Source organism: Sinocyclocheilus grahami, unplaced genomic scaffold, assembly GCF_001515645.1.
Source record: "Sinocyclocheilus grahami isolate Dianchi unplaced genomic scaffold, SAMN03320097.WGS_v1.1 scaffold15.1, whole genome shotgun sequence".
Taxonomy (NCBI): Eukaryota; Metazoa; Chordata; class Actinopteri; order Cypriniformes; family Cyprinidae; genus Sinocyclocheilus; species Sinocyclocheilus grahami.
In genome coordinates, this window is record NW_015505194.1 from 3,252,558 (window position 1) to 3,278,556 (window position 25,999).

The 25,999-nt window shown below is 38.3% G+C and overlaps 3 protein-coding genes across 5 annotated transcripts in view; 2 read left to right on the forward strand and 1 right to left on the reverse strand.

Moving 5' to 3' along the window:
* Positions 1–291: 291 nt before the first annotated feature.
* Positions 292–1,707, reverse strand: rhov (ras homolog family member V). The gene is made up of 3 exons (XM_016295501.1): positions 1,356–1,707; positions 1,189–1,247; positions 292–918 (listed from the first exon to the last, which is right to left on the reverse strand). The coding sequence occupies exons 1-3, from the start codon at positions 1,552–1,554 to the stop codon at positions 472–474; spliced, it is 705 nt and encodes a 234-aa protein (XP_016150987.1). The 5' UTR covers positions 1,555–1,707; the 3' UTR covers positions 292–471.
* A 614-nt stretch (positions 1,708–2,321) lies between these two features.
* On the forward strand, positions 2,322–7,983 carry LOC107602125 (vacuolar protein sorting-associated protein 18 homolog). Its single transcript, XM_016294538.1, has 5 exons — positions 2,322–2,728; positions 2,841–2,982; positions 3,391–3,482; positions 4,720–6,590; positions 6,988–7,983. Exons 1-5 carry the CDS (start codon positions 2,638–2,640, stop codon positions 7,714–7,716), a joined length of 2,925 nt encoding a protein of 974 aa, XP_016150024.1. The 5' UTR covers positions 2,322–2,637; the 3' UTR covers positions 7,717–7,983.
* A 922-nt stretch (positions 7,984–8,905) lies between these two features.
* LOC107602135 (DNA helicase INO80-like) overlaps positions 8,906–25,999 on the forward strand; it is a 38,595-nt gene continuing 21,501 nt past the window's right edge. For all 3 annotated transcript variants that reach the window (XM_016294549.1, XM_016294563.1, XM_016294556.1), the window contains exons 1-22: positions 8,906–9,080; positions 10,911–10,972; positions 11,086–11,260; positions 11,702–11,862; positions 12,184–12,251; positions 13,069–13,215; positions 13,305–13,425; positions 13,505–13,704; positions 13,816–13,869; positions 15,500–15,703; positions 15,793–15,988; positions 16,082–16,149; positions 16,243–16,452; positions 17,032–17,112; positions 17,841–17,936; positions 18,654–18,713; positions 18,805–18,947; positions 22,321–22,405; positions 22,486–22,603; positions 23,233–23,318; positions 23,418–23,585; positions 23,783–23,916. In XM_016294549.1, coding sequence (XP_016150035.1) covers positions 11,118–11,260; positions 11,702–11,862; positions 12,184–12,251; positions 13,069–13,215; positions 13,305–13,425; positions 13,505–13,704; positions 13,816–13,869; positions 15,500–15,703; positions 15,793–15,988; positions 16,082–16,149; positions 16,243–16,452; positions 17,032–17,112; positions 17,841–17,936; positions 18,654–18,713; positions 18,805–18,947; positions 22,321–22,405; positions 22,486–22,603; positions 23,233–23,318; positions 23,418–23,585; positions 23,783–23,916 — 2,543 coding nt within the window. In that variant the 5' untranslated portion in view covers positions 8,906–9,080; positions 10,911–10,972; positions 11,086–11,117. The remainder of the gene's footprint in view (positions 9,081–10,910; positions 10,973–11,085; positions 11,261–11,701; positions 11,863–12,183; positions 12,252–13,068; positions 13,216–13,304; positions 13,426–13,504; positions 13,705–13,815; positions 13,870–15,499; positions 15,704–15,792; positions 15,989–16,081; positions 16,150–16,242; positions 16,453–17,031; positions 17,113–17,840; positions 17,937–18,653; positions 18,714–18,804; positions 18,948–22,320; positions 22,406–22,485; positions 22,604–23,232; positions 23,319–23,417; positions 23,586–23,782; positions 23,917–25,999) is intronic.

The following is a 25,999-nucleotide window of genomic DNA, read 5'->3' on the forward strand; positions in this document are numbered from 1 at the left end:
TTGGGCTGTTGCATATGAAAGAGACTGTCTAAGTAGCACCTGACACAAAAGAGATAAGACAGATACCCGCTCCTATCCCCCTCGACCATCAGAGACATCTCCACGTGAGCACCATTCAAGCTTTGAATAGGCAGCTATCCAGCTCATGCAAATTCAGTCATTTACAAATGGTGGGTGCTCTTTGTGAACAATAAATGATTTAAGGAGTAGTTTTCTCTAATCCTTCTTCATAATGTGTCTATAAATCTTACAGCATGTGTTACTTATACAGCTTGTGTGATTAAAACGCTCCTTAAACATTGTGTTGAGTGACACAACAGCTCTCAAACGTCCCTTGAACATTTCCTGGGAAGTTCCCCACAGATCAAACAACTCCACCCAGAAAATAAAGCTAAATGACCGTAGGTAAACACACTCTCCAAAATAAATTAATCTCTCATGTAAACGGTCTACACATTTTGACCCACAGGGTCAGATGAAGCAGAAGAACTTCTTCCAGCTGCATTTGGAAAAAGCTTTAGCTCGTCTGTCTGACAGTCTCAGTTTTTTGGCCTTCCTGGCCTTGTGTTTAATAGCCGCGAATACTGCCTCATCGAAGGCCTCCTTTAGGTTCTTCTGGGTCAGGGCCGAACACTCCACGTACTCGGCGGCCCTGATCTTCTCAGCGAGGCTCCGTGCCCGTGAGCTGAACACGGGTTTGACCTTGTACCTGTCCAAGTCTATGAGAACGTTAACGTCCAACAGAAGGTCCGACTGAGTTCCGACTAAAATGATGGGGGAGGATGGGTTACACGCACGAATCTCAGGGATCCATTTCTTGGTTATGTTCTGGAATGACGTGGGGTTAACCACACTGAAGCAGAGAAGGAAGACATCTGTGTGTGCGTAAGACAGAGATCTGAATTCATCAAATTCTTCCTGCAAGTCAAAGACAACGGCAGATAAGAACACTTGACAAAGTTAACAAACTTTTACTTAATCAAATGTACACTTTATAAACTTTTTTTAATTGACACTTTACAGACTTTTAAATGATCTTTACGTTTGACAAACTTTTAAACAAAGTTTACAAACGACAAACTTTCGGAGCAAAGTGATTGATCCATTCACAAAACGCAAACTCTCAAGAAAGTCCTACAACTTCTGTGAGATACTTGATTAAATTGACAAAAGAGTTGAAAGTTTTACCTGTCCAGCTGTATCCATCAACTGAATCCGCACAGGGGTCCCATCCACCTGAACTTGTCCTGAATAAGCAGAATTTAAAACCTCTTTAAGTTTTCATCCTCATGATTCATCTAATTACTTTAACTTAACCATCAGGGTTTAGAAGGGGTCAAAGATCACCCGCTCACCTGAGAAGACGTCAAAAGCCGTCTGTTTGTAATCCGTAGGGTATCCATTGGTTGTGTAGCTGACAATCATACTAGTCTTCCCAACCGCACCATCCCCAACCAGCATACAGCTGATCGCAGGCTCCAGCGCGTCGTCCTGCTCTAAACACACGGACGGAACTCTTGACTCGTGGTAAAAGTAGTCCATTTGAGGGGGCATGTCCAACAATTAAAGCCAAGAAGAAGGGTCTTCAGGAAAACTTTTTAAACTCCACAGTATTGGGTTGAGACTGATGAGTGACTCATTACTTTCGCAGCTCAAAAGCTGAATTGACTCTCTCTTGATCTGTGACGGGACCTCTCTGTGCCTTTTGAATCAGCGAGACGGAGAGGCTTGACTTTGCATAGCCACGCCCACCACAGTCACGGGCCTCAATGGAAAGAACACAGATGAGCCATTTAATGATTCGTTAACGATTTGAATCCCAAACGATTCTTAATGAAACAAAGTGCATGCATTTTCTAAACTGTTAAATACTGGAGGTGTTTGTATTATGCAATTAAATAGACCCTTTAAATATTAACCATACCAAATGTAGAATACAGCAATGTCCCTAGGCGTTTTACACAGTCATCATCTGTAAGAGGAAAAACTGGACCTGGTCGATTGACTTGTTATACACGAGCCGTGTAAAAATGTTCAACATAAAGACGGTCCGCACTTTCATTTTTATTTTTAGAACTATTTTTAGACCTTTATCTTTGGATCTGGATATATTATTAGGCTGCCATGATTGATTAAAAAATAAAATAGTTTTTTTTTTTAAACGTAGCACCAAAAATAACCATTACAAATTAAGCATAATCCTAATATAACTGTAATATTTAATTACACAAAATGTCAATGCATGAGAATCGATCCTTAACTGAACAGTGCCGCTTCGTGGACAGATAAAGAACAGCAGGGACATTTTGTCATGCAATCACATGATATTCATCAGCTGACCAAGACAGCAATGCACACAACGCAGCTCGGTCACTTAGTTCTGTCCTTTTTAATTGATAAAATATAACTTATTGCTCAGTTTCGTTTCAATTTTTTAATCTGTTTTAGTTCCATTATTCCCTAGCACATAACGGGGGTATTGTCAGTAAATGAGCTTTTGAACTGGACATTTAGCTCATATGCTAGCGTGTTGTGGGTGGGAACGGCTGGTAGAAGTACTGTCTTTACGTGCAATGTAAACACAGGTTCAGTGTTTGTTGTACATACTGTAGTTTTGGGCATATATGATCATTTGCAATGGCATCTATTCTGGATCAATATGAAGATTCTCAGAACATCCGTCAACACAGCCGTGTGTCAGCGGCCAACATCGGGATTACTCATTCAGGTACAAACCTCTACATCTGCATCATTTAGTATATTTGCAGACATTATGTTTCCACTTCGGGTCATTTGGGGTGACTGTGGTACTGTACATTAAGTTTTTTTTTCTTTCAAAGGGTTTGTGAATGTTAGGTTGGAGGAAGAGAAACCTATTTTCAACAAGCAGCGCATCGATTTCTCACCTCCCGAAAATATCAACCATTTCTCAGTGTGCAACAACCAGTTATGCATGAGTCTGGGGAAAGACACCCTGCTGAGGTAAAGCTGCAATTTCTCTACTCTGTGTTATCTACTCTGTGTTATCAACAGCTGTTTAATTGGGAGATTTTGCAGTTGATCAGTTTTGCATTGATTAGTTTATGTACATGCAATTAGTGATTGTGTATTTTATTGTCTGAGTATTGAAAGGTGAAAGGACTAAGCAGGGAGGATTTGGACCATTAAAGACAATCCTCTTTGAAATGCATATTTAATCTAGCCACGTTATGTTAAAGTGGGATAAAAGTCACTTAATCTGCCTTTTATTTGTGTTGTTGTAATCAATCAATCAATCAATTACTAATTATGATTAATTTGCATAATGCATGTTGTAAAAATATATAGGATGAATCCCTGTAAAAACATTTACAGAGCAGTTTAATTGTTGTCATGCATATTATGTTTCAGAATTGATCTTGGAAAACCTGATCAGCCAAATCAGATTGAACTGGGAAGAAAGGATGATAGCAAAGTGCACAAACTTTTCCTAGATCCTACAGGTAATCACGTGTCAATGTTCACACCTTGCTGTAAGAGGATTTAAATGCATTCGGGCCATCTATTAGATGTCATTAGACACAAGTGGTTTGATTAGATTTACATGGAAATTAGTATGTAGTACAAAAGAAGCATTCCAAAGTAGTTTTAACAGATGTGAACTGGGAAATTCAATTAGGAAAATGTATATTTTCAATGCTTGGAAACGAGTACAATGAATAAACACATGAATGAAAGTTTTTGATATGATTTATATCATGTAATGCTCTACAATGTCATTGAGTGAAACTAATTCGCTGTTTAAACCTGGTATTAAGATCTGTCTTGTGTGATCCATTCACAAATGGTCAGGTGAGACAGCATTTGTTGTGATGTGCAAACACTGTTTAAGCGTTGCAAAAATATTTTTTTTCTGTTAACTTATTAAACTAGTCAGCTTGGTCTGACTAGCTGGCATTGAGGTTGAGGTTTTGTTTTTAACAATTATTCCTTTTTTTCTTTTTGTGTAAGAGTAAATAGCACAAATTAATCCGTTTAATTATGATTTGCACTTATGTATGCCACGTATGTACGTCATTTAAAGTTTTAATAATAATATTAAATCATTTAAAAATAAATAGTAAATAAATGAAATGAGATGTGAATAATTAAATATATTGTCATTTTATTTTTGTTTAAAGCTGTAAGCAGTCAAGTTCGAAATCTCTTTTTGGCACATCGGTTGATTGACAGATGAGTAGGCTCATCAACTTTTTCAACTGGTTAGCTTGGTCTAAATGTCTGACATTGCAAGATTATCTTGTGATAGTCTATAGCACAAATTGTACCATAAGGTTTTGCCATGTATGTCATGATTTAATGTTTAATAATATTGAATAATTTAGAAATTAATATTAATGCATTTTCAAAAATTTATATAGATAAATGTATATATAGAGCTGTAAGTTTAAAAATAAAAATACATTTAAAATCCATGTTTAGCAGCAAAGTAAAAAAAAAAACTCTTCAGCACAGTTGACAAGTGATTAGGCTGATCAGATGGATTAGCTTTTACAATACAAATGTGACATGGTCATTTTATATCCCATTTACACCTGTTTAGCATTGACTGAAGATGGATCTTATACAAAAAAAAAGCTCAGGCCTGGCTTTTTTAAATTTCGAATTTAGTGTTGAACTGCTTAAACTTACTTGCTTTTTAATGCAGTTTGTAAAATGACCTTATCAATTGCCTTACAGGGTCACATTTAGTCATCAGCCTCACCGCAAACGAATGTGTATACCTAAACCGAAACACTCAAAAGGTCCGAAGTCTGTCACGATGGAGAGGTCACCTGATTGAAAGCATAGGATGGAACAAATTAATCGGCTCTGAGACCAACACTGGGCCGATTCTGGTCGGCACCAGCCAGGGAATCATCTTTGAAGCGGAGATCTCTGCCTCAGAGGGCTCTCTGTTCAACACTAACCCAGACCAGTACTTCAAACAGGTTCATTCCCTGGAGGAGGATGGTAAGCCAGCTCCGGTTTGTTGCCTCGAGGTGGAACGTGGTTTGGAATCCAAGTACTTCATTGTTGCGACCACACGGAAACGCCTTTTTCAGTTCGTAGGAAAGCTGGCAGAGGGATCCGAGCAGCAGGGGTTCAGCTCCATCTTTGCCCAGAACCAGGATCTCCTACCCAGCTTCCAGGAGTTTCCAGTTAATATGGGCTACAGTGAGATTACGTTCTACACGTCAAAGCTGCGCAGCTCCCCGAAGACCTTTGCATGGATGATGGGAAATGGGGTTTTGTATGGACAGCTAGACTATGTGCGGCCCGACTCTCTACTCAGTGATGTTCAAGTGTGGGAATACACATCAGACATTGATTTAAACTGCGTCAAGCCCATCTCTATAGTACTCACACAGTTTCACTTCCTGCTCCTGCTCCCAGATCGCGTCAAGGGTATCTGCACTCTGAATGGGCAGGTAGTGCACGAAGATGTGTTTCCAGAAAAGTTCGGCACTCTAAAAAAGATGATCAAAGACCCCATCACTGGGCTCGTGTGGATCTACACCGAGAAAGCTGTGTTTCGCTACCACATCCAGAGGGAGGCGCGGGACGTTTGGCAGATGTACATGAACATGAATAAGTTTGACCTGGCCAAAGAGTACTGCAAAGACCGACCTGAATGCCTAGATACGGTGCTTGCCAAAGAGGCGGAGCACTGCTTCCAGAACAAGCGCTACCTGGAGAGCGCCAAATGCTACGCTCTCACTCAGAATTACTTTGAGGAGATTGCGCTGAGGTTCATCGAGGCCAAGCAGGAGGAGGCCTTGAAAGAGTTTCTGATTAAGAAGGTGACCAACCTCAAGCCCACCGAGAAGACTCAGATCACCCTGCTGGTCACCTGGCTGACAGAACTCTATCTGAACCGGCTTGGTCAACTGGAGACCGATGACGGCAAACAACATCTCTTTCTGGAGACCCGCGAAGAGTTCCGCACCTTTCTTAAAAGCCCCAAACATAAAGAGTGCTTCTACAACAATCGCAACACCATCTACGACCTGCTCGCTAGTCACGGCGACGTGGACAACATGGTGTATTTCTCGGTCATCATGCAAGATTATGAACGCGTTATATCTCATTACTGCCAGCATGATGACTACAGTGCAGCTTTAGATGTTCTCTCCAAACACTGCGATGACAAGCTCTTCTACAAGTTCTCCCCAGTTCTCATGCAGCACATCCCCAAAAAGGTGGTCGATGCATGGATTCAGATGGGAAATCGGTTGGATCCCAAGAATCTGATCCCAGCACTGGTGAACTACAGCCAGATGGGCAGCATGCAGCAGATAAATGAGACCATCCGGTACATGGAGTTCTGTGTGTATGAGCTGGAAGTCAAAGACGAAGCCATTCACAATTACTTACTCTCGCTTTATGCCAAACACAAGCCAGATTCTCTGTTGTGGTACCTCGAACAAGCGGGAACGCACGTCTCCGACATCCACTATGACTTGAAATATGCCTTGCGCCTTTGTGCCGAACATGGGTACCTGCAGGCCTGCGTCTTGGTTTACAAGATTATGGAGCTGTATGAGGAAGCTGTGGATCTAGCTTTACAGGTATGTGTGCTTTTATTCTTTTTACATTCTCCTTTATTTCTGTTGAGGAGCTATGAAAAATATTTTAAATTCAGCATGAAATGAAAATCCCCCCCCCCCTTTTGAGTCACGATGAAGCTTTTTACCTCATAATATTAGAAAAGTTATCACCCTGAATTTTTTACATTATAACCCCCCCAATATAGAAATGAAATTTTCAGAAATTAAACACAGAACACCTCATCATAAAAGAGGTATTCAAATCATTGCATGTATTAATTTTATTTTAATTTTGATTTGAAAAGATTTTTCAAAAATAATAATCATTACAACCATTGACCCTTAAAACTGTCTATATTGGGATAATTATGTATTTACTTTTTTTTTTTTTTAATCCCTTTTTTGTTTATCCCTTTAGGTGGATGTAGATTTGGCCAAGTCTTGCGCCGACCTTCCAGAGGATGACGAGGAGTTGAGGAAGAAGCTGTGGCTGAAGATTGCTCGTCATGTGGTTCAGGAGGAGAAAGATGTCAAGAAGGCCATGAACTGTCTGTCCAGTTGCAACCTTCTTAAGATTGAGGACATCTTGCCTTTCTTTCCAGATTTTGTTACGATAGACCACTTCAAGGAGGCAATTTGCAACTCCCTTGAAGAGTACAACCAACACATTGAGGAGCTGAAACAAGAAATGGAGGAGGCCACAGAAAGTGCCAAACGCATCCGTGAAGACATCCAGGAGATGAGGAACAAGTACGGGGTGGTGGAGTCTCAGGAAAAATGTGCCACCTGTGATTTCCCCTTGCTCAACCGACCTTTCTATCTCTTCCTTTGTGGGCACATGTTCCATTATGATTGCCTCTTACAGGAAGTCATCCCTCACCTCACTTCCTATAAGCAGAATAAATTGGAGGAGCTACAGAAGAAGCTGGCAGCGACCACACAGACCACCAAATCCAGGCACAGGCCCAGAGAGGAGGATACGGTCAGCTTAGGCAAGGGTCAAGGAAGCAGAGAGCAGATCAAGTCTGATATTGATGACATCATAGCGTGTGAGTGTGTCTACTGTGGTGAGCTGATGATCAAATCCATTGACAAGCCTTTCATAGATCCACAGAAGTTTGATCAAGAGATGTCCAGCTGGCTCTGAAGGACACACTTCTCCATGAGTTCATTTGAGGGCTGCTGTTATTCATTGTACGTATGCTGAAAGTTTAACCATTTGTGCATTGTGAAAGTTGTAATTTGTTTAGAATGTTATATGCTACATGCTGAATTAATGAGCATTAGCATGGTTCTGTTAACAGATATGTACTGTACAAATGGTCTTCTTTGATTTTATGTTGCTTTCTTAGTCACTTCAAAATGTAATATGCACTTGTTTTCATTTTGCATTGAGTACTATGAATAATATATTTTTTAATGTATGCAGCAAAATATAATAAATGATTGCTATCTGACCAGACTTTGTTGTGATACAATGTTATGGGGCAAAAGTGCACAGATATTTTATGGAAAATGATTTCATTTTGTAAAAAAAAAATAAAATTAATTGGTGAGAAATGTATAAATATAATTTTGTATCTAAGCACATTTTAAGTTGTTGGTGTTATTTATTTGATTAATTTAAATGACCTCTGTTCATTAGTGCTATTTATTTATTTTTTCAACAAATGTATACAATAAATAAATAACATATTCCAAGGGAAAATAGCCAAGGATTTATGCACAGCGCTATGACACGGCTCTAAAGGAAAATATATCAAATGAGAAAATAAAAAACAAAGAGAAATTTCAATAGATCACTTATGTTAAATAGATCACTTATGTACAAAAAAATAAATAAATAAATAATAATAATGTGAGCTTACATTCCAAGTTTTAGTAGCTTTTAGTTACAGGAAGTGGATTGATTGATTTGATTGAAAATAGGGTTACTTTTAATATCTTACATTTATGGATACATTTTGGCAAGCAAGATAATTAGCATAAGAAATAGACATTTTCATATTGCATTAATGCTATATATGTAGAACTGTGACAAATTCTACGTCAAGTCCCGATCACGCGATATTTTGAGGCTACATTCGGAAAGTGTTACGTCATTAGACCTTCGGCAACGTTCGGTTTTCCTAGGCACAATCAGTAGAACTCCGATAGCCATTATACGCTCCTCCAATAAACCAGTAAATTTATAATGGGTCGAATTCTTCAACACTATCTTTTTTAAACGAAACTACTCTTTTCTTTCTGCTACTAGTAATTTATTATGATACGTCCCTGAATGCTTATAAGATTGCAGCCTTCGCTCTCTCTTTGATTGGTACGCCTGTTCCCCATTCTGTCCTCGCCATGGCGCCGTGTCCCTGCTCTCTCAGTTACTGAAAGTGGCCGCCTCTCTGCTGCTACCGACTCACGGTCTCTCTCCTCGCTCACAACCGCCATTTTGGAGACAGAGAGCTGCGAGTCGGCTGCAACAGAGACAGAGCAAAAACGGCGGACACGGGGGACAAGGTGAGCTAGCGTTTATGAGGAACCTGGTGGGGGAGCAATGGGGGAAGATGGCCGGGAGGGAGAAAGAATTAGAATGGGAATCACAGATCTACTGGCCTCCTCGACTCCCGCAGTACATATTGACATGAGACGGGACAGATGGTGCTTGACCTCACGTGGAACAAGGCCACAGAAATCTTACGAATCATTTGAAATCATATCTCCCTACATTTCATTTGACAAAGAGGTGGTGGCCTTAAAGAGACAGGACCCATTTCAATTATTCAAAATGATCAAGAACTTGACATGATACTAAAACCTTAGTTAACTAAACCCGGTTATTCCAAATAGCAGTCAGCTAAACTTCATTGCCTTGTTTTTTAAAAACCCAATAAAGCTCGTTTTTAGTGGTCGTGGCTCAAATGTACCTTATATTGTAGCTCTGCTAACTAGCAACATATACAGTAACCCTGGATTTAGATTAACAAGCAGCACTGGCTGCTGAGACGCTTAGCATTAGCTAAACCTAGCCAGTTTAGAGTGCTAGCTAAGCTAAGTCGGATATAAAATATCACCCTGTCGATAATATTGTGTGAACAGTAGTTTTACCTGGATTTCATTATGAGTCTTTAGACACCTTGCTCCGCTGTACATTTCCTCATTATATAAAAGACTACGCTCGTATTAGTCTGTATCATCAGTGTGCGTAAGATTTATAAATTGCGTTGTCTCAAATGAAGAAACCAAAATTGACCAATATTTGGCAGTTTAACACATGCGTTTATTGATGGTGTAATAATAGTTCCCTAGGCGTTAAAGCCTAGTGAGTAGCCAAACTATTGAAGTGAGAATTGTAACTCGTAGCCTTTGCTGTATTTGTTACATTGCATCCAGGAAATGGTTAAATGGGGGCACTAAAACACTAGTGGTGTCAGTGCTTCAGTTATGTTTACAAAAACTCTCAAACCCTGTGCAAATGCACCAGTAATATTTGAGGTGGTGTATCATGTATTGTTTTAGAATTGCAGTGGGGTGAATTACTACTCACAGATGTAAGTTCATTTCTAATGGTGCATTTTCAATAAAACAATGCCTATTTTAATATAAGTAATACTTTTGGTTGGAGCATTCACTATTCTTTAAAAAGGGTATGAGAAGGAAATTCACACTATTTTCTATTTATCTATTTTCTGAATGTTATGAACAATTCATTAGTTCAATACTCAACAATTCATCCATGCACTTCACGTTTTATTTAATTTTTTAAAAAGTTGCAATGAAAGTAGCATCAGATTTTTGATCAAATAAATCAGAATGAGCTTTATCAGTGCAGCCTTAGTGAGAATAATTGACTTTTTCCAAAAGCATACTTTTTTTTTAACCAATCTCAAAGTTTTGAACAATAATGTAATTAATAAAGAAAATCTACTTTTCTTAAAACTGAATCTCTGAACACACGCACATCTAAAAAGCCCAGTTACAAGCACAGGCTATGTCATACACAAGTTTGTGGCCAGCTGATTCTGAACCTCAAAAGGCTGTTTATTAGGTTGATTAGCACGTCTGTTGCCCACATCCTGCTACAACAATAGAATAAAATCAGTATTACATTTCAGTATGCTATCAATAAACTTGTCAGCTGTATTAATTTCAATCCACATCATTCTCTTTCAGACACTGCCAGTATGCCTTGTGCATATGCGTTTTTTTCATCCAGTTCTGAATGTTTAAATGCAATATTCTTGTTCTAAATGCGCAATAAATCTGACAGTGATTATGTCTATATAAGAGTGGACGGTTTCATCAGTACATGCAGTAAATAAGTCAACATCTCATCCTTTTTTGTTTCAGATTCATAATTTCTGGTGCACTGAATGTTGAAATTGTGAAATATGAAGTTTCATTCTTCAAAGGTACTGTACTGTTCTTTGACCACAGTTTTATTACCTTGATTCAAAGCATTCAGATGATCTTCATAACCTTATTTAGAGTTAACCGACAAACACTTTCCGTGTTGCATTTGCAGTGATCGCCCTTTCAGGCTCTTAACCTCTACCTATGGCCTCAGAGCAGGATGGCGTGGGAGATGCCACATGCTCAAAGTTGGCCAAACCACTTCACCTGCAGTACCTTGAGCGATCCCTCCGTCTAGACACTTTTCTAAGGCAGACTGCTGCTGTTTTTAACCAGAGCATTTCCAGGTAAATTGTTTTGTAGTTCTCAAAGGCATAGAGGTCCTTTTTGACCTTTTGAGTCGCTGCATGACTACCATGCCTTTACAAAATCCTTAGCGACTATATTTCATCAGATGTGAACCTAAGAGTGTCAAGACTAAAATGCTTTTGATCAGTGATCAGATCTTTTTTTTTTTGGTTTGGTATATAGAATTTTGGTCCGTGTCAGTGCTAAAGTACTGTTTTGTTTGCTCAGAGCCATTGGACTTTTTATATATATTTTATATATGTTGATGTATTTCTTTTCTCGTTTGGGATTTTTAGCTATTTTGTTATTTTAGAATGTTTCTCCATTCCCAATAATTCCAAACACCAAAGGCTAATAGTAAATGTTTTATGGGAAATATTGCACTGCAGCTTGGTTGTAAGGCCTGTGGTGGTTTGTTTATGTGTGCTTCTTTATATCAGCGATGACAGTGATGGTGGTTTGGGTGAGGGTTCTTCTCTGGCCCCGTCTAACCCACTGCTGGCAGTGAAAGATGATCACATCAAGCCTGAGAACGAGTCCAAGGACTCCTGCAGAGATGGAGAGGCAGAGTGTGGCACTCTCAATGGAGCTGTGCTGCAAGGTACAACATATAACATAAAAAATAGCCATGTTCTATAACATAAGAATGTGATTTTCTGTATATATTGCGCTGACCAGTTGTCTTGGACTTCTGTTTGCTTCTAATGCTGTGGGTGTAGTATTAAGTACATTTTATCTTATTACTATGATAAAACGAGTAGTATTTGGCTGGTCGTGTGATTTCAAAATGGCGGCCTTTAAGAGGCATTCTAATGTGTATGTGATTTTAAACATATTTTTCAAAAGTACTCTTCATTTATTTAGGAGTGAAAGTTTTTAATGAGTAAAAACAATTGACCTTAAACCCCAAACTCATCCACAGAGCACAAAGCTGACAAGGCCAGTCTGTATAACTTCTCGAAACTGAAGAAAAGCAGAAAATGGCTCAAGGTAACGTATTTATACAACAGTACAGTAATTCTGGAAAAACCTTTATCTAAATCCAATCCCTGCTTTGTAGAGGCCTGTTTCCTCCTCAGAATAAAAAAAATAATAAAACCAGTAATTGCGTTTAAAATAGTTAATAAAGGCACTTTGCAAAATATAAACGGACAGTTACAAGAAATATAGTCTCAACTGTGATATGAAAAATCTAAATGATGACAAATAAAGTGGCAGTACTGGTGAGAGTAAAGTCGCAATTAAAAGAAATAAATTCAGAATATTGAGATATGATGAACTCTAAGGGGACATGGTGATGGAAAAAAATGTTCCCTCCAAGAAACGTTGCATTCACTCCTAAATGTTTGCATTCTCTCACAAAAAGTTTTGTGTTGTCCCGGAGAAACGTTGCATTTTTGTGAGCAAACGCAGAGCTGGTCATGGAAATGAGGTAGGATGAAATATTATATTTTAAAGCTTTTGTGAGCAAATGTTACATTTCTTAGGGGAACGCAATACTTTTGTGAGAGAGCAGGAAAGTTTTTGAACACTGGGGAACACAAATGTTTTGCAAGTGAACACAAAAGCATTGAAATAAATAATTGTTTTCTATAGCTGGCCCTTTAGAAGTTGCAGCTATGACAAAATACAAATAAATTTGATTTGCAGTAATTAGATATGAAATGACAGTTGTTTTTACTCTGAAGGGGAAACAGATTTCCATAATACTATTCAAACTGGCAAAAAAAAAAAAAAAATTATTGGTAGCTCTCCTTTATTTCCATGTCTAAGGAGTGATGTTTGAGAGGTTGTTTGTGAATTTCAGGGCATCGTGCTGAGCGATGACACCACAGATTCCGATACGGACTCAGATGATTCTGACTTCACAGTGACACGGGAAGACCTCCAGGACATGCTGCGCCTGCACAAGTTCACCAAACTCCACCAGAGCAAGTTCCACTCTGACAGAGAAGTACGACACGCTTGCTGAATCTGGGATAGTTACTCCCGCATAAACAGTTTCATGGAACCAGTTGGTAATGTGTGTTTTTGTGTTCACAGCTGCAGCATTATCAGCACTACAGCACAGGCCTCCTCTCCACTCACGACCCATTCTACGAGCAGCAGCGCCACCTACTGGGCCTCAAGAAAAAGAAAATCAAGGAAGAGAAGAAATGTAAAGGTAAGCCTACAGAACAAAAGAGGACGACAGTAGCTGTTTTCTAATCACATTAATACTCATTCATCTTCTGTTTACATAGCCAAGAAAAAGATGAAAAAGAAGAAGAAACGAGGAGAGGAGTTCTCCATGGAGGGACGGCCACACGTTACTAAAATTTTTGCCAAGTTTTCTCATGATGCACCTCTTCCCATGATCAAAAAGAAGCACTTAACCGTTGAGCAGCTCAATGCTCGTAGACGAAAGGTCTGGCTCACAATTGCCAAAAAAGAAATCCCAAAGGTACAAGCATTTTTCTTGGTCATCAGTTTGGAATCCCATTGAGCTTTGTGACACGCACAATATCTGTTTCTTCTGTTCCTGCTTTAATTTGTTTTCATTGTCTCATTTCAGGCATTTAAACAGAAAGTCTCGGCAAGGAACTTTGTTTTAACCAATGCCAGAAAGGTGAGAGGTGTTTATTTTTTGCATACACTACCAGTGAGGTTGGTAAGAATTTGAAATGTTTTTGAAAGAAATCTCTCATGCTCACTGAGGCTGCATTCATTTGGAAAAAATGGAGTAAAATTCAGTAATATTTTTGAAATATAAATACTAATTTTAGCCATATTTTCTAGTGGTCGACCGATATATCGGCCGATATTTGGCATTTTCCAAATATCGGCATCAGCGATACGTTTTTCTGTTCGGCCGATGCGTTCGAGGGAGGACTTTTATTTTGACAGCGCTGAGAGCGGCAGCGCCTGCGCACACAGTGCTCACATTCTCCCTCTTGTTTGCCGTCGTCCTTAACAGTTCTGTCTAATACGGATAGAAGTCTGTCTAATAATCCGATAGAACTGTTAAACAAAGGAATTAAAATGTATACAAAAAGTATTATAACGATTGCTTTTATATTATTAGTCATAGAAAGGCAAACATTATAACACTTTCTCATTTGCCGTCAGCATTCAGCAAATACGCATTTACATAATTTAAACAAATCTTTGAATGGCTAATGAAAATTTAATTTCACAAACCTTGCAAACTTAGTCGAATCTAGTTGTGAGTCTTGTGACGTGTGCATGTGACCTGCATGATTGCGTGTTCTCTGCGTGACTTTCGAGATGGTCCTCACTGCAGAACACAAGATCCAGGGGGCAAGGATGGATCCAGATCCAACTCCTCCCACCCTACATATACCTAAACCTACCCGTCTCCACCCCTAAACCTACCATCTCCACCCCCTAGATGTGGCTCCAACCCCGCCCCTGGATCTTTGTTCTGCAGTGAGGGGTTACTGTGACTTTCGTTCCGTGCAAATTGAATGCTTTAAGCATTAAATTTGTGATTTCAAATTGTGCTGCGCTTTATGCATTTGCCCACTGTCATATTCATGTCATTTTCACTGTGTGCTGTATGTAAAATGAGTGTTACCTTGGCTTTATTTGAAAAAATATGATTCCCAATGCACACAAATTTCCCAGAATACTGAGTACTCTGATGGTTACAGTTTACTTCATTTTTAATTATTTTTTTAATAAATATTTATTAATTTGTGGAAAATACTTTGTCATCTAAAGTATAAGTATGTTTATTTTACAAATTTATTTTTTAATCCATTTTTAAATTATTTCAAATTTCTTAAATATTAATTAAAATAAATACATTTATATCGGCCATCTGCCACCCTGCTTTCCAAGATATCGGCATCGGCTGTCAAAAAAAAACAATATCGGTCGACCACTAATATTTTCACATGATTCTTCAAAAATCATTCTAATATTTTGATTTGGTGCTCTAGCAACATTTATTATCATAATATTGTTGATCTACTTAATATTTTTGAAGATATTGAAACATTTTTCAGGATTCTTTAATGAATACAAACTTAAAACAGAATTTATTTGAAACCGAAATCTTTTGTAACATTGTAAATACCTTTACTGACACTTTTGATCAATTTAATGCATCCCTGCTGCATAAAACTCAAAATCTTACTGACCCTAAACATTTGAATGATAGTGTATAGTGTGGTCAAAATTCTGAGACGACACTGAAAATCTTCCATTAAAAATGCATGTGTACATTTGTCCAGTTGGCCCATCAATGTATGCGTGAGGTCCGGAGGGCTGCGATCCAAGCGCAGAAGAATTGCAAAGAGACTTTGCCACGGGCACGCCGCCTCACCAAAGAGATGCTGCTGTACTGGAAGAAGTATGAGAAGGTGGAGAAGGAGCACCGCAAGCGAGCTGAGAAAGAGGCTCTTGAGCAGCGCAAACTTGATGAGGAGATGCGGGAGGTATCAATACATATGCACTAGAAATTATATTTAGCCGAGAATCACTTCCTAAAACATTGTCCTGACAGTTCTCCCTTGTGTCCCGTCAGGCTAAGCGTCAGCAGAGGAAGCTTAACTTCCTGATCACCCAGACAGAGCTGTATGCTCACTTCATGGGGGGCAAGCAGGACGCTGGGGGAGACGGCACAGAGGAGGAGATCCTGCGCAAGCTTGAGGACAACACCTCCCAACGGCAGATCGACATTGGTGGAGGAGTTATGGTCAATGTCGGCCAGGAGGACTATGGTATGATCTTTTTCTGTCCCTGATAGATGTTATCAAAATGCGTATAACAATCATATGCATTTTAGAGTCAATTTTCATGCTGTCCTTTTGCAGATAGTGAATATTACAAGTCTCAGGCCCGTAAAAATGCAAAAGAGGCATACCAGATCCACCAGGCCAGAGTAAGTGGGAGTACCTTTGATTTACATTATACATGTCTATCTTAATTAATTTTGGCTGGAAATGATTACAATGTCCCTTTTTTTGTTCTGTAGACCAGGTTGTTTGACGAGGAAGCAAAGGATAGTCGCAGTGCCTCTCTGCACACGGCTAGCTCGTCTGGCTCTGGCTTCGGCGAGAGCTACAGCTTATCAAACCCATCTATTCAAGCAGGCGAAGACATCCCCCAGCCCACCATCTTCAATGGGAAACTTAAGGGCTACCAGCTCAAAGGCATGAACTGGCTGGCCAATCTTTATGAACAGGTGATTTTTAATGCTCTCTTATGGTTATTTATACATACACTAGCATTCAAAAGTTTGGGTTAAAGTTTAATCAAGATTTTTTTAAGGAACTGATATTTTTATTTAGCAAAGATGCATTCGATTGATCAAAAGTGACAGTAAACACATTTATAATATTAGAAATGTTTTCTTTTGAACTTTCTATTTATCAAAGAATCTTGCAAATATTTAAAAAAAGCTATTAAGCAGCATGACTGTTTTTACTGATAATAAGAAGTATCAGCATATTAGAATGATTTCTGAAGGATCGTGTGACACTTAAGACTGGAGTATGATGCTGAAAATTCAGCTTTGCCATTAAGTATATTAAAATAGAAAACTTTTATTTTAAATTGTAATATCATTTCACAATATTGCTGTTTTTACTGTATTTTTGATCAAATAAATGCAACCTTGGTGAGCATAAGAGACTTATTTCAAACACATGAAACATTTTTACAGACCCCCTAACTTTTGAACAGTAGTTTATATCTTATCTTTCCATCATGCCTGTGGACTTTTTAAAGATGATTTATGTCTCTGTCTGATTGTCTCTCATAGGGCATTAATGGCATTCTGGCAGATGAGATGGGGCTTGGAAAGACGGTTCAGAGCATCGCTTTACTGGCTCATCTGGCAGAGGTAAGGACTGACATTCCAAGTTTTCTGAAGCCATGCAGCAGCTTTGGGTGAGGGACAGACTGAAAATTAAATAGTTACGCACTGAAAAACTTGCCATTCGTGATTCGTCCTAGCTTTCCTTAATGAAGACATATTAAATGTTATTTTAGTATTAGCAAATAACAAACAGTAATACTTGTACTACTACGAATGAAAAATCTCAATTTTAGTTTTCCCAGAGCATTACATGTATATGCTCTCTCCATCCCTTTGTATCATCTTCAAGCCAACAGATTTCACTTGAAAGATACTGTATTTCCCAATCTCTAGGCTCTCAGGTCGAAAATCTGGAAAAGGTTTATTTTTTTGGAAATATGAGACCAGCGTTTTAAAAGAAAACAATTCTCTGTTCTGCTTTCCTGTGCTATCATATTCATTTCTCCCAAACAAACCCCTGACACCACAAATCAGTTATTTGGCATCAGTGTGAACCCTCCAGCTGTCTCCGCTGCTCTGCGTGACTTCCAGGGCTTGTGAAAAGAGGAGGATACAGAGTTTTGGTATTTGATATGAAAGTGTAGCGCTGTGGGCCCATAGGAAGCCATGGTAGCATGTTACCTCGTTCTTCAGTTGTTTCCTGTTTTGACCCCTCTCTCCTCTCTCTTTCTTTCCCACCATCTCCATCCCTTTCCCCCTCCGCTGTCTGCACCTGTTTGGCTTATTTTGTGTTCGTGTGCTCTATTGGACAGAGGGAAAACATCTGGGGACCCTTCTTGATCATCTCCCCAGCCTCAACACTCAACAACTGGCATCAGGAGTTCTCCCGCTTTGTCCCCAAATTCAAGGTGAGTGTGGTAGCTGTGCAGGGAAACACCTGCAGCCATGGAATCCTTTTTACCGTTCTCTCTTGCAGTGTGTTTTTTCTTATCCTTTGCATATTTTTGCTGTAAGGAAATGAATGACAGATTACTGCACTTCTGGTCTAATTTTTGTAATCCTTAGGGGGCAGTGTTGTATCATTTATAGCGTGTTCCACTAATGTCAGCAACCTAAATATTAATTCACCTTCAGTCAGATTAATCTCACAAATTATCTGTATCTGAAATTCCAGCCAGAAAAACTTTAGGAATATCAGAGCACTGAACAATAATTATTTCTCTTTGTTGACCAGGTCAGGATTTATACTAGCCCTGCTGATGTATTCACTGGCCCTGCCACAATTTGTTTTTAGCAACATATTTTTGTGTGTCAGGATATGTTATGTTAAATTTGTGTAATAACTGGAAATTATAAAGATATAATGTAACTTCATGAAAGCTATAAATTCAAACACATACTTTTACTTTCTTATTTTTGCCCAGCTTAATCAGTCCATCCTTATTGTTGAGCCCTGAATAGTTCACATAATACACCTTGTAATGAAGTTAAGATTATGAAAAGTATGTGCATATATGTTTTATTTCAAGAGTTTTACATCTTTATTTAATTTAATCAGGCAAAGACAAATTTCAAATAATATTTCTTATGTAATCATTGCAATCTTGTCTCATTATGTCTTGCAGGTGTTACCGTACTGGGGGAATCCTCATGATCGTAAAGTCATTCGAAAATTTTGGAGCCAGGTAAACATTTCATAAGAATATTGCTTTAAAATATCAGATGAATTGCAATCTACTACTTGAACCATGTATTATCCCTTTTTGGCTCCTGTAGAAAACTCTGTATACCCAGAATGCACCGTTTCATGTTGTCATCACCAGTTATCAGCTGGTGGTGCAGGATGTGAAGTATTTCCAGAGGGTGAAATGGCAGTATATGGTTCTGGACGAGGCCCAGGCACTGAAAAGCAGCACCAGGTAATTAGAACATGACTAGTAATGTTTACTTTACACACATACACACTATATATCAGTGGCGTGCAGTGGTGTTTTAAAATGAGGACTGTGTGTACATTAATGAGGGAAAAAAAATAACTTAAATGATTTTAGCAAATGGCTGCAATATAACAAAGAGTGAAAAATTTAAGGGGGTCTGAATACTTTCCGTACCCTCTGTATATATATATATATATATATATATATATATAACATAAAAAAGAGAACAAATATAATTCTATTTAGTATTTTATTAATATAATTTTTTCTTTTATTTAATATTTTTAATACTAATTATACATTTCATAGTGTTTTTGTGCATTTTTATTCCAAAATAATAACTAAAGGCAGTAACAATTTGAACAATATTCTGGAAACTAAGAATAAACAATAGCCTACTTCTACTGCATTATTAAAATCAAAAGTTGTGTTTGTTTATGCACTGTGAACTAACAATGAACAACTGTATTTGTATTAACTAATGTAAAGAAAGGTAATAAATGTTCATTGTTTGTTCATGTTAGTTAACTCATTAAATGACACCTTGTAAAATGTTACCAATATTTTTTATTTGTGAACTTATGTTCAGCTGTTCTTTTTTAATAGTCAACTTATTTCAGGTAATCGTCATAAAAGCTCTGTAAACACTGCCACAGACACGAAGATATATCTTTCATTTCATCAAGCTGAATGCTCACTAAAAACTGACGCAGTCATCACGTTTTCAGATTTCAAGTTTTATTTTGACTAGGGCTGGGAATCGAGAGTCGACAAAGGGAATCGACTCCTCATTCAGAGCCCTTTTCAGTTCAACAAAGCTTATCTATGGGTGCCTCTCAAACGGAAGGCTGCACACATTTAAATTCACGAAGGGTCGGTACTGAGATCATCTGAATTTTAGGATGCAGCCTTCTGTTTGAGAAGCACCATTCACCTCCCTCATGCTCGCTAAAAGCCGTAATTACGAGAGTTGTTAGATAAAAGATTATTTTCATTTTTTAGTACCATTCGCCTCCCTCATGCTCACTAAAAGTAATTAGAAGGCATTAGAACCAGTTCGAATGCTCACTAAAAACTGACGCAGTCATCACGTTTTCAGATTTCAAGTTTTATTTTGACTAGGGCTGGGAATCGAGAGTCGACAAAGGGAATCGACTCCTCATTCAGAGCCCTTTTCAGTTCAACAAAGCTTATCTATGGGTGCCTCTCAAACGGAAGGCTGCACACATTTAAATTCACGAAGGGTCGGTACTGAGATCATCTGAATTTTAGGATGCAGCCTTCTGTTTGAGAAGCACCATTCACCTCCCTCATGCTCGCTAAAAGCCGTAATTACGAGAGTTGTTAGATAAAAGATTATTTTCATTTTTTAGTACCATTCGCCTCCCTCATGCTCACTAAAAGTAATTAGAAGGCATTAGAACCAGTTAAAAAAAAACGATTCAGAGGTTATTTTATGGTGGACCTGGCTTGTCCACATTTTTGAGCGCTGCACGACAGAATAGATCATGACGTGATCAAGTGTCTTGATCTTATTTCCATCTAAAATACTATTTTTTAAAAAACATTTCTATCAGCCAATGATAATTATAAAAGAAAACGTCCCGAGCATAGATCAGTGGCTGAGAGCGCATCTGATTGACAGATAAACCACGAGCTCTATCAGTTATTGTTAATGTTCTGGTTATTTTGTTCCAGTATACAGTTTGTTAATTTTGCGCAAAGCATACAGTCAAAGTAAACTTCATCATTCAGCTGAACTGTGCACATTTATTTTAGACACTTCATGTCATGTTCAATTCATGCCATAAACGCATGTCCCTGCTGAGCTGTGGGCTATGACTAATTTCACGGGCAAAGCAGACAAAATTACAATTTATGTATCGTCATTTTTAAAAACAATTTTTACAAATGAAGCTTCATATTATGAGAAGGATACTTTCTACGACCTTTATCTTGGAGTTATGGTGAGATTATAAATTCCTTCAATCTAAAAAAAAAAACAAGAATCGAAAACAACAGTGAGGAATCGATTCCAGAACCAGGAATCGGAATCGGACTCGATTCCAAAAATTTCGGAATCGAACCGCCCTAATTTTGACATGACACAAAGTAGTGGTATCTAAGCGGGAGTGTTGTTTACTTACTTTATAATTAGTCAATAACTCCATCATTTGCACGAAAACAAGAGGCAGAATTTATCACACGAACCAATCACAACTGATCATATCCAATTATAGCACGATGGAGGCATTTCCTCCTCTCACGTGACTTTCGCCCATTCATTTCAACGAGCCTTCAGAAAAGTCATGGCATGCTAAGGGGTCTCTGTAGAAAGTCAATGGAACGAAGGGAGGCAATCCTCTGCTGTAACTTTACCTGTGAGTGTCGCTGTTGGACAGTATTACTTTGTAAAAACGAGTGACTTTTAGACTTTTAATATCATATTTGTGCTGTTTTATTTTTGTAATATCGATTATTTTCTCATCCAACTTTTTGAGGAGACACTGCCTCCCTTGCCTCCTCGTAGGAAACGCCCCTGCTATATACAGTATATATATATATATATATATATATATATGCACACACAAACGTAATTTTCGGAATAACAAGATGATTGACTGCAAAGCATATGGGATTATTACATGCAGCCAAATCTTGATAATTAATAAATTAATGAAATGAAATAAGCTTAACATAAAAGTATAACTGAAAATAGTTATAACAAAAATATAATTTTAATACAGTTCCATGTACGAATAGAATATTACACCGAGTATTTACTTAAAAACACTAGCACGGTCACACTGCTGATAATCTTAAAATAGCCAGTTAATCACTGTATTTTCCTGCGAATATAGCTCCAAAATGTGAAAATCTGGTTGTCTAACTGATATGTATCCTTGGTTGAACCTTTCAACAAGGGAAAAAGAGCTTCTAAAAAGCTCCAGAGAGTCTCCAGTACTGGTGCATCTCAGATTTTCCATGTTCCCGTCCTCATAGTCAGTACAGTGACACTATGTCTGGACTGGAACCCTTCAGAGAATGAGGGCCTCTCGAGTTCTGAGTGTGAGTTTGTGCCTCTCTGGAGATGACAGCACATGTGCCAGCAGCTTCTGTTGTGGTGGAACATGATTTATTGCCCAATCGGAGACTCTAACAGGGCGCCAGAGCAGCTTTCATGAGTTTTTAAAGTCCCCATAATTAATGAAAGACTTAACCAAGTCTGAGAAGTGACCTCTGAAGGGAATACCTATAGGATTCAGAGTTCAGCATTGAGTGTTGATGTGATGTCGCAAGTTATATCCTCCTTGATTGGGAGGTCTTAGTAGCTGTGTCTGGTTCTTCTTGGCAGTGTCCGATGGAAGATTCTCCTTCAGTTCCAGTGCAGGAACCGCCTTCTGCTAACAGGGACGCCAATCCAGAACACAATGGCCGAGGTGAGTGTATTCATGTGAGACCTTGTTTGAGAGTCCACGTGTGTGAGTGAAAAACCTGACGCCGTTGTTCTTCCTCTCAGTTGTGGGCCCTGCTTCACTTTATCATGCCGACTCTGTTTGACTCTCACGAGGAGTTCAACGAGTGGTTCTCCAAGGACATCGAGAGTCATGCTGAGAACAAATCTGCTATTGATGAAAGTCAGTCAACTCTTGTGTTTATTTCCGTTTAAGTTGTTGTTTACTGTTCATTTGATCTCCAGGCAGGTTGCAATATGTGTTAGGGTGGAACAATGCAGTCAAATAAATTATTTTTAAAAAATTAGATTAAAAAAAGTTTGTGATGACAAATATGGATGTTAATGTGAAAAAGACAGGATAGAAAGTTTGAAGTAGATTAAAAAGCTTGAAGTTTGAAAGTTTTTTAATTTGAAGTAGTTTTAAAAGCCATCATCGTCTATTCTCCTTCTAGTCTGTCAGATAGATAGACAAGTTTTATCATGTTGCTAGCATATTTTAGCATGTTAGGCTTTGCTTTTATGTTTTGGCATTTAGCTAGCGTGTCCTAAGCTAGATGTTAGGCTTTGCTACTGAGGAGAAGTTTGTATCAGAAAAGTAAAACAGTTAAATCAAAGAAGAGTATGTTGGCTTGCTCAAGCCAACATAATTAAGTTATTATATATTATTTGGGATTTCAGCTGCAATATGTTTTAATAACATTTAACATTTAATATTGAAACAGCAGCACTCATGCTGAGCAAGCAAAGCCTTCACGTTTTGCTCATGTTCTGCTGTCATTTGACATGATTTACCTTGGTTTACCCTTTCAGACCAACTTTCCAGATTGCACATGATCCTAAAACCCTTTATGCTGCGCAGAATAAAGAAGGATGTGGAGAACGAGCTCTCTGACAAGGTGATGTCCTATAGCCTCTCAGACAAAATTATGGTTTCATACCTAATATGTCTATGTATGTGATATTTATGTTGCTTATTTTTCATACCTGCATCTCAGATTGAAATCTTGACATACTGCCAGCTGACCAGCAGACAGCGGCTGCTCTACCAGGCTCTAAAGAACAAGATCTCCATCGAGGACCTGCTGCAGTCATCAATGGGCACGTCCCAGCAGGCCCACAGCACCACCAGCAGCCTCATGAACCTTGTCATGCAGTTCAGGAAGGTGAGGCCGGGTTTTTCAACTTTAAAGGGATAGTCCACCCAAATATGAAAATTCGGTTTGAAACAACAATAGGGTGAGTAAATGATGGAAAAATTTTGAACTATCCCTTTAAAGCCTGTGAGACCTTTAACGTATATATAGTGAAGAAGCGGTTTTTCATTCACCATTTCACACCATGTTGTTCTCATCTTTAAAAGGTTTGTAACCACCCAGATCTGTTTGAGCGTCAGGAGATACGCTCGCCTTTCCACATGTCCCTGAAGCCCTTCATCATGTCCAAATTTCTGTTCCGACACGCCATCATCCGTACGTCTGACCACGGAAAGACCAAGTGAGTAGATCTCAATGAAGCTCCCAGGTTTACTGTACCTCCCTTAAAGCCCGTTCACACCAAGGATGATAACTGCTGTATAAAGTTAACCATTGTAATTCTGTAAGAATAGGGAAGTGCACACCACAAATAGACACGAAGGAACAATATTGTTGGATTAACTAGTTGGAAGAAAGAGTGTTTTTTTTTCTTTTTCTTTTCCAGCTAATGAACGATAAAACATATTTAGCCAGTCAGAACAATTAAAGCAGCAGACAACATGCAGTTGTGCTCAAAATTATTCATACCCTTGGTAAATATGAAGCCTACCAAAGAAGGCTGTGAAAATAAATCTGCATTGTTTATCCATTTGATCTTTCATTCAAAATTTAATATTTGAAAGTGGGGGAAAATCACATTATGAAAAAAATATGTTTTTCTCTAATACACAATGGCCACAATTATCAGTACCGCTAGAAATTCTTATGAGTAAAATATCACTGAAGTATATTCCCAATTCATATTTGCATTTAAAACATATAAGTAAAAACAAATAATATAATTCTGATGTGCAGTAAAAGATTTTTGAGCTTCACTTATTAGAAAGCAGCTGTAAGAAAATGAGCTAAAGCATCGAAAATTCCCAGTTCCACCATCAGGGCAATAATTAAGAAGTTCCAATCAACTAAAGATGTTACAAATCTGCCTGAAAGAGGACATGTGTCTATGTGCATGGTGAGGAGGAGAGTTTGAGTGGCCAAATACTCTCCAAGGATCACAGCTGGTGAAGTGCAAAGAATAGTTGAGTCTCGGGACAGAAAGCCTCAAAAAAAAAAAAGTAATTAATTTAAATTAATCAAACAGAACCTATATCAGCACATGTTGTTTGGGAAGGGTTCAAGAAAAAAAATCAAGAAAACAAAATGCTCTCATTCAAAAACAAACATATAGTGTATTCAGCTGTCATACGGTTACAAATCTGCCTGAAAGAGGACATGTGTCTATGTGCATGGTGAGGAGGAGAGTTTGAGTGGCCAAAGACTCTCCAAGGATCACAGCTGGTGAAGTGCAAAGAATAGTTGAGTCTCGGGACAGAAAGCCTCAAAAAAAAAAAGTAATTAATTTAAATTAATCAAACAGAACCTATATCAGCACATGTTGTTTGGGAAGGGTTCAAGAAAAAAAATCAAGAAAACAAAATACTCTCATTCAAAAACAAACATATAGTGTATTCAGCTGTCATACTCTACTTGAACTTCAAACAGGACTGGGTTCTATGGTCAGATGAAACTAAAAAAAAATAACTTTTTAGCAGCAAACACTCAAGATGGGTTTGGTGCAAACAGGGATAAAAAGTACCCCATGTGTACAATGAAATATACTGCTGTATCTTTAATGTTGTGGGCCTATTTTTCTGCCGGAGGTCCTGGATATCTTGTTCAGATACATGGCATCATGGATTCTATCAAATACCAACAGATAAAAACTCAAAACCTGACTGTCCCTACTTGAAATCTTATAATGGGCCATGGCTGGATTACCCATCAGGGCAATGATCCAAAAAAACCCCCATCAAAATCAAAACAAAAACGAGCACAAAACGAAGGTTCTGCCATGGCCATCCCAGTTCTCTGACCTGAACCCTACAGAAAATGAGTGGGGTGAACTGAAGAGGAGAAGCACCAACATGGAGCTGGGAATCTGAAGGGTCTGGAGAGATTCTGGATGAAAGAATGGTCTCTGATCTCTTGTCAGATGTTCTCGAACTCATCAGGCATTAGGTGAAGACTCAGAGCTGTTATCTTGGCAAAAGGAGGTTGCAAAAAGTATTGAATAAAAGGGTATGATTAATTGTGGCCAATATGTATTTGACATTTATTATTACATTTAGTATTAGACATTTATTTCATAATGATATTTTATCTCCATTTTAAATTCTTATTCTTCAATGAAAGGTTAGATTTGTGTACATTTTGTAAATAAAAGATCAAAAGGATTAACAGTGCAGATTTATTTTCACAGCCTTCTTTGATCATATTTACCAAGGGTATGAATTATGTTGAGCACAACTGGAACTGCAGCAGTGCAATTATAATTTATAGTT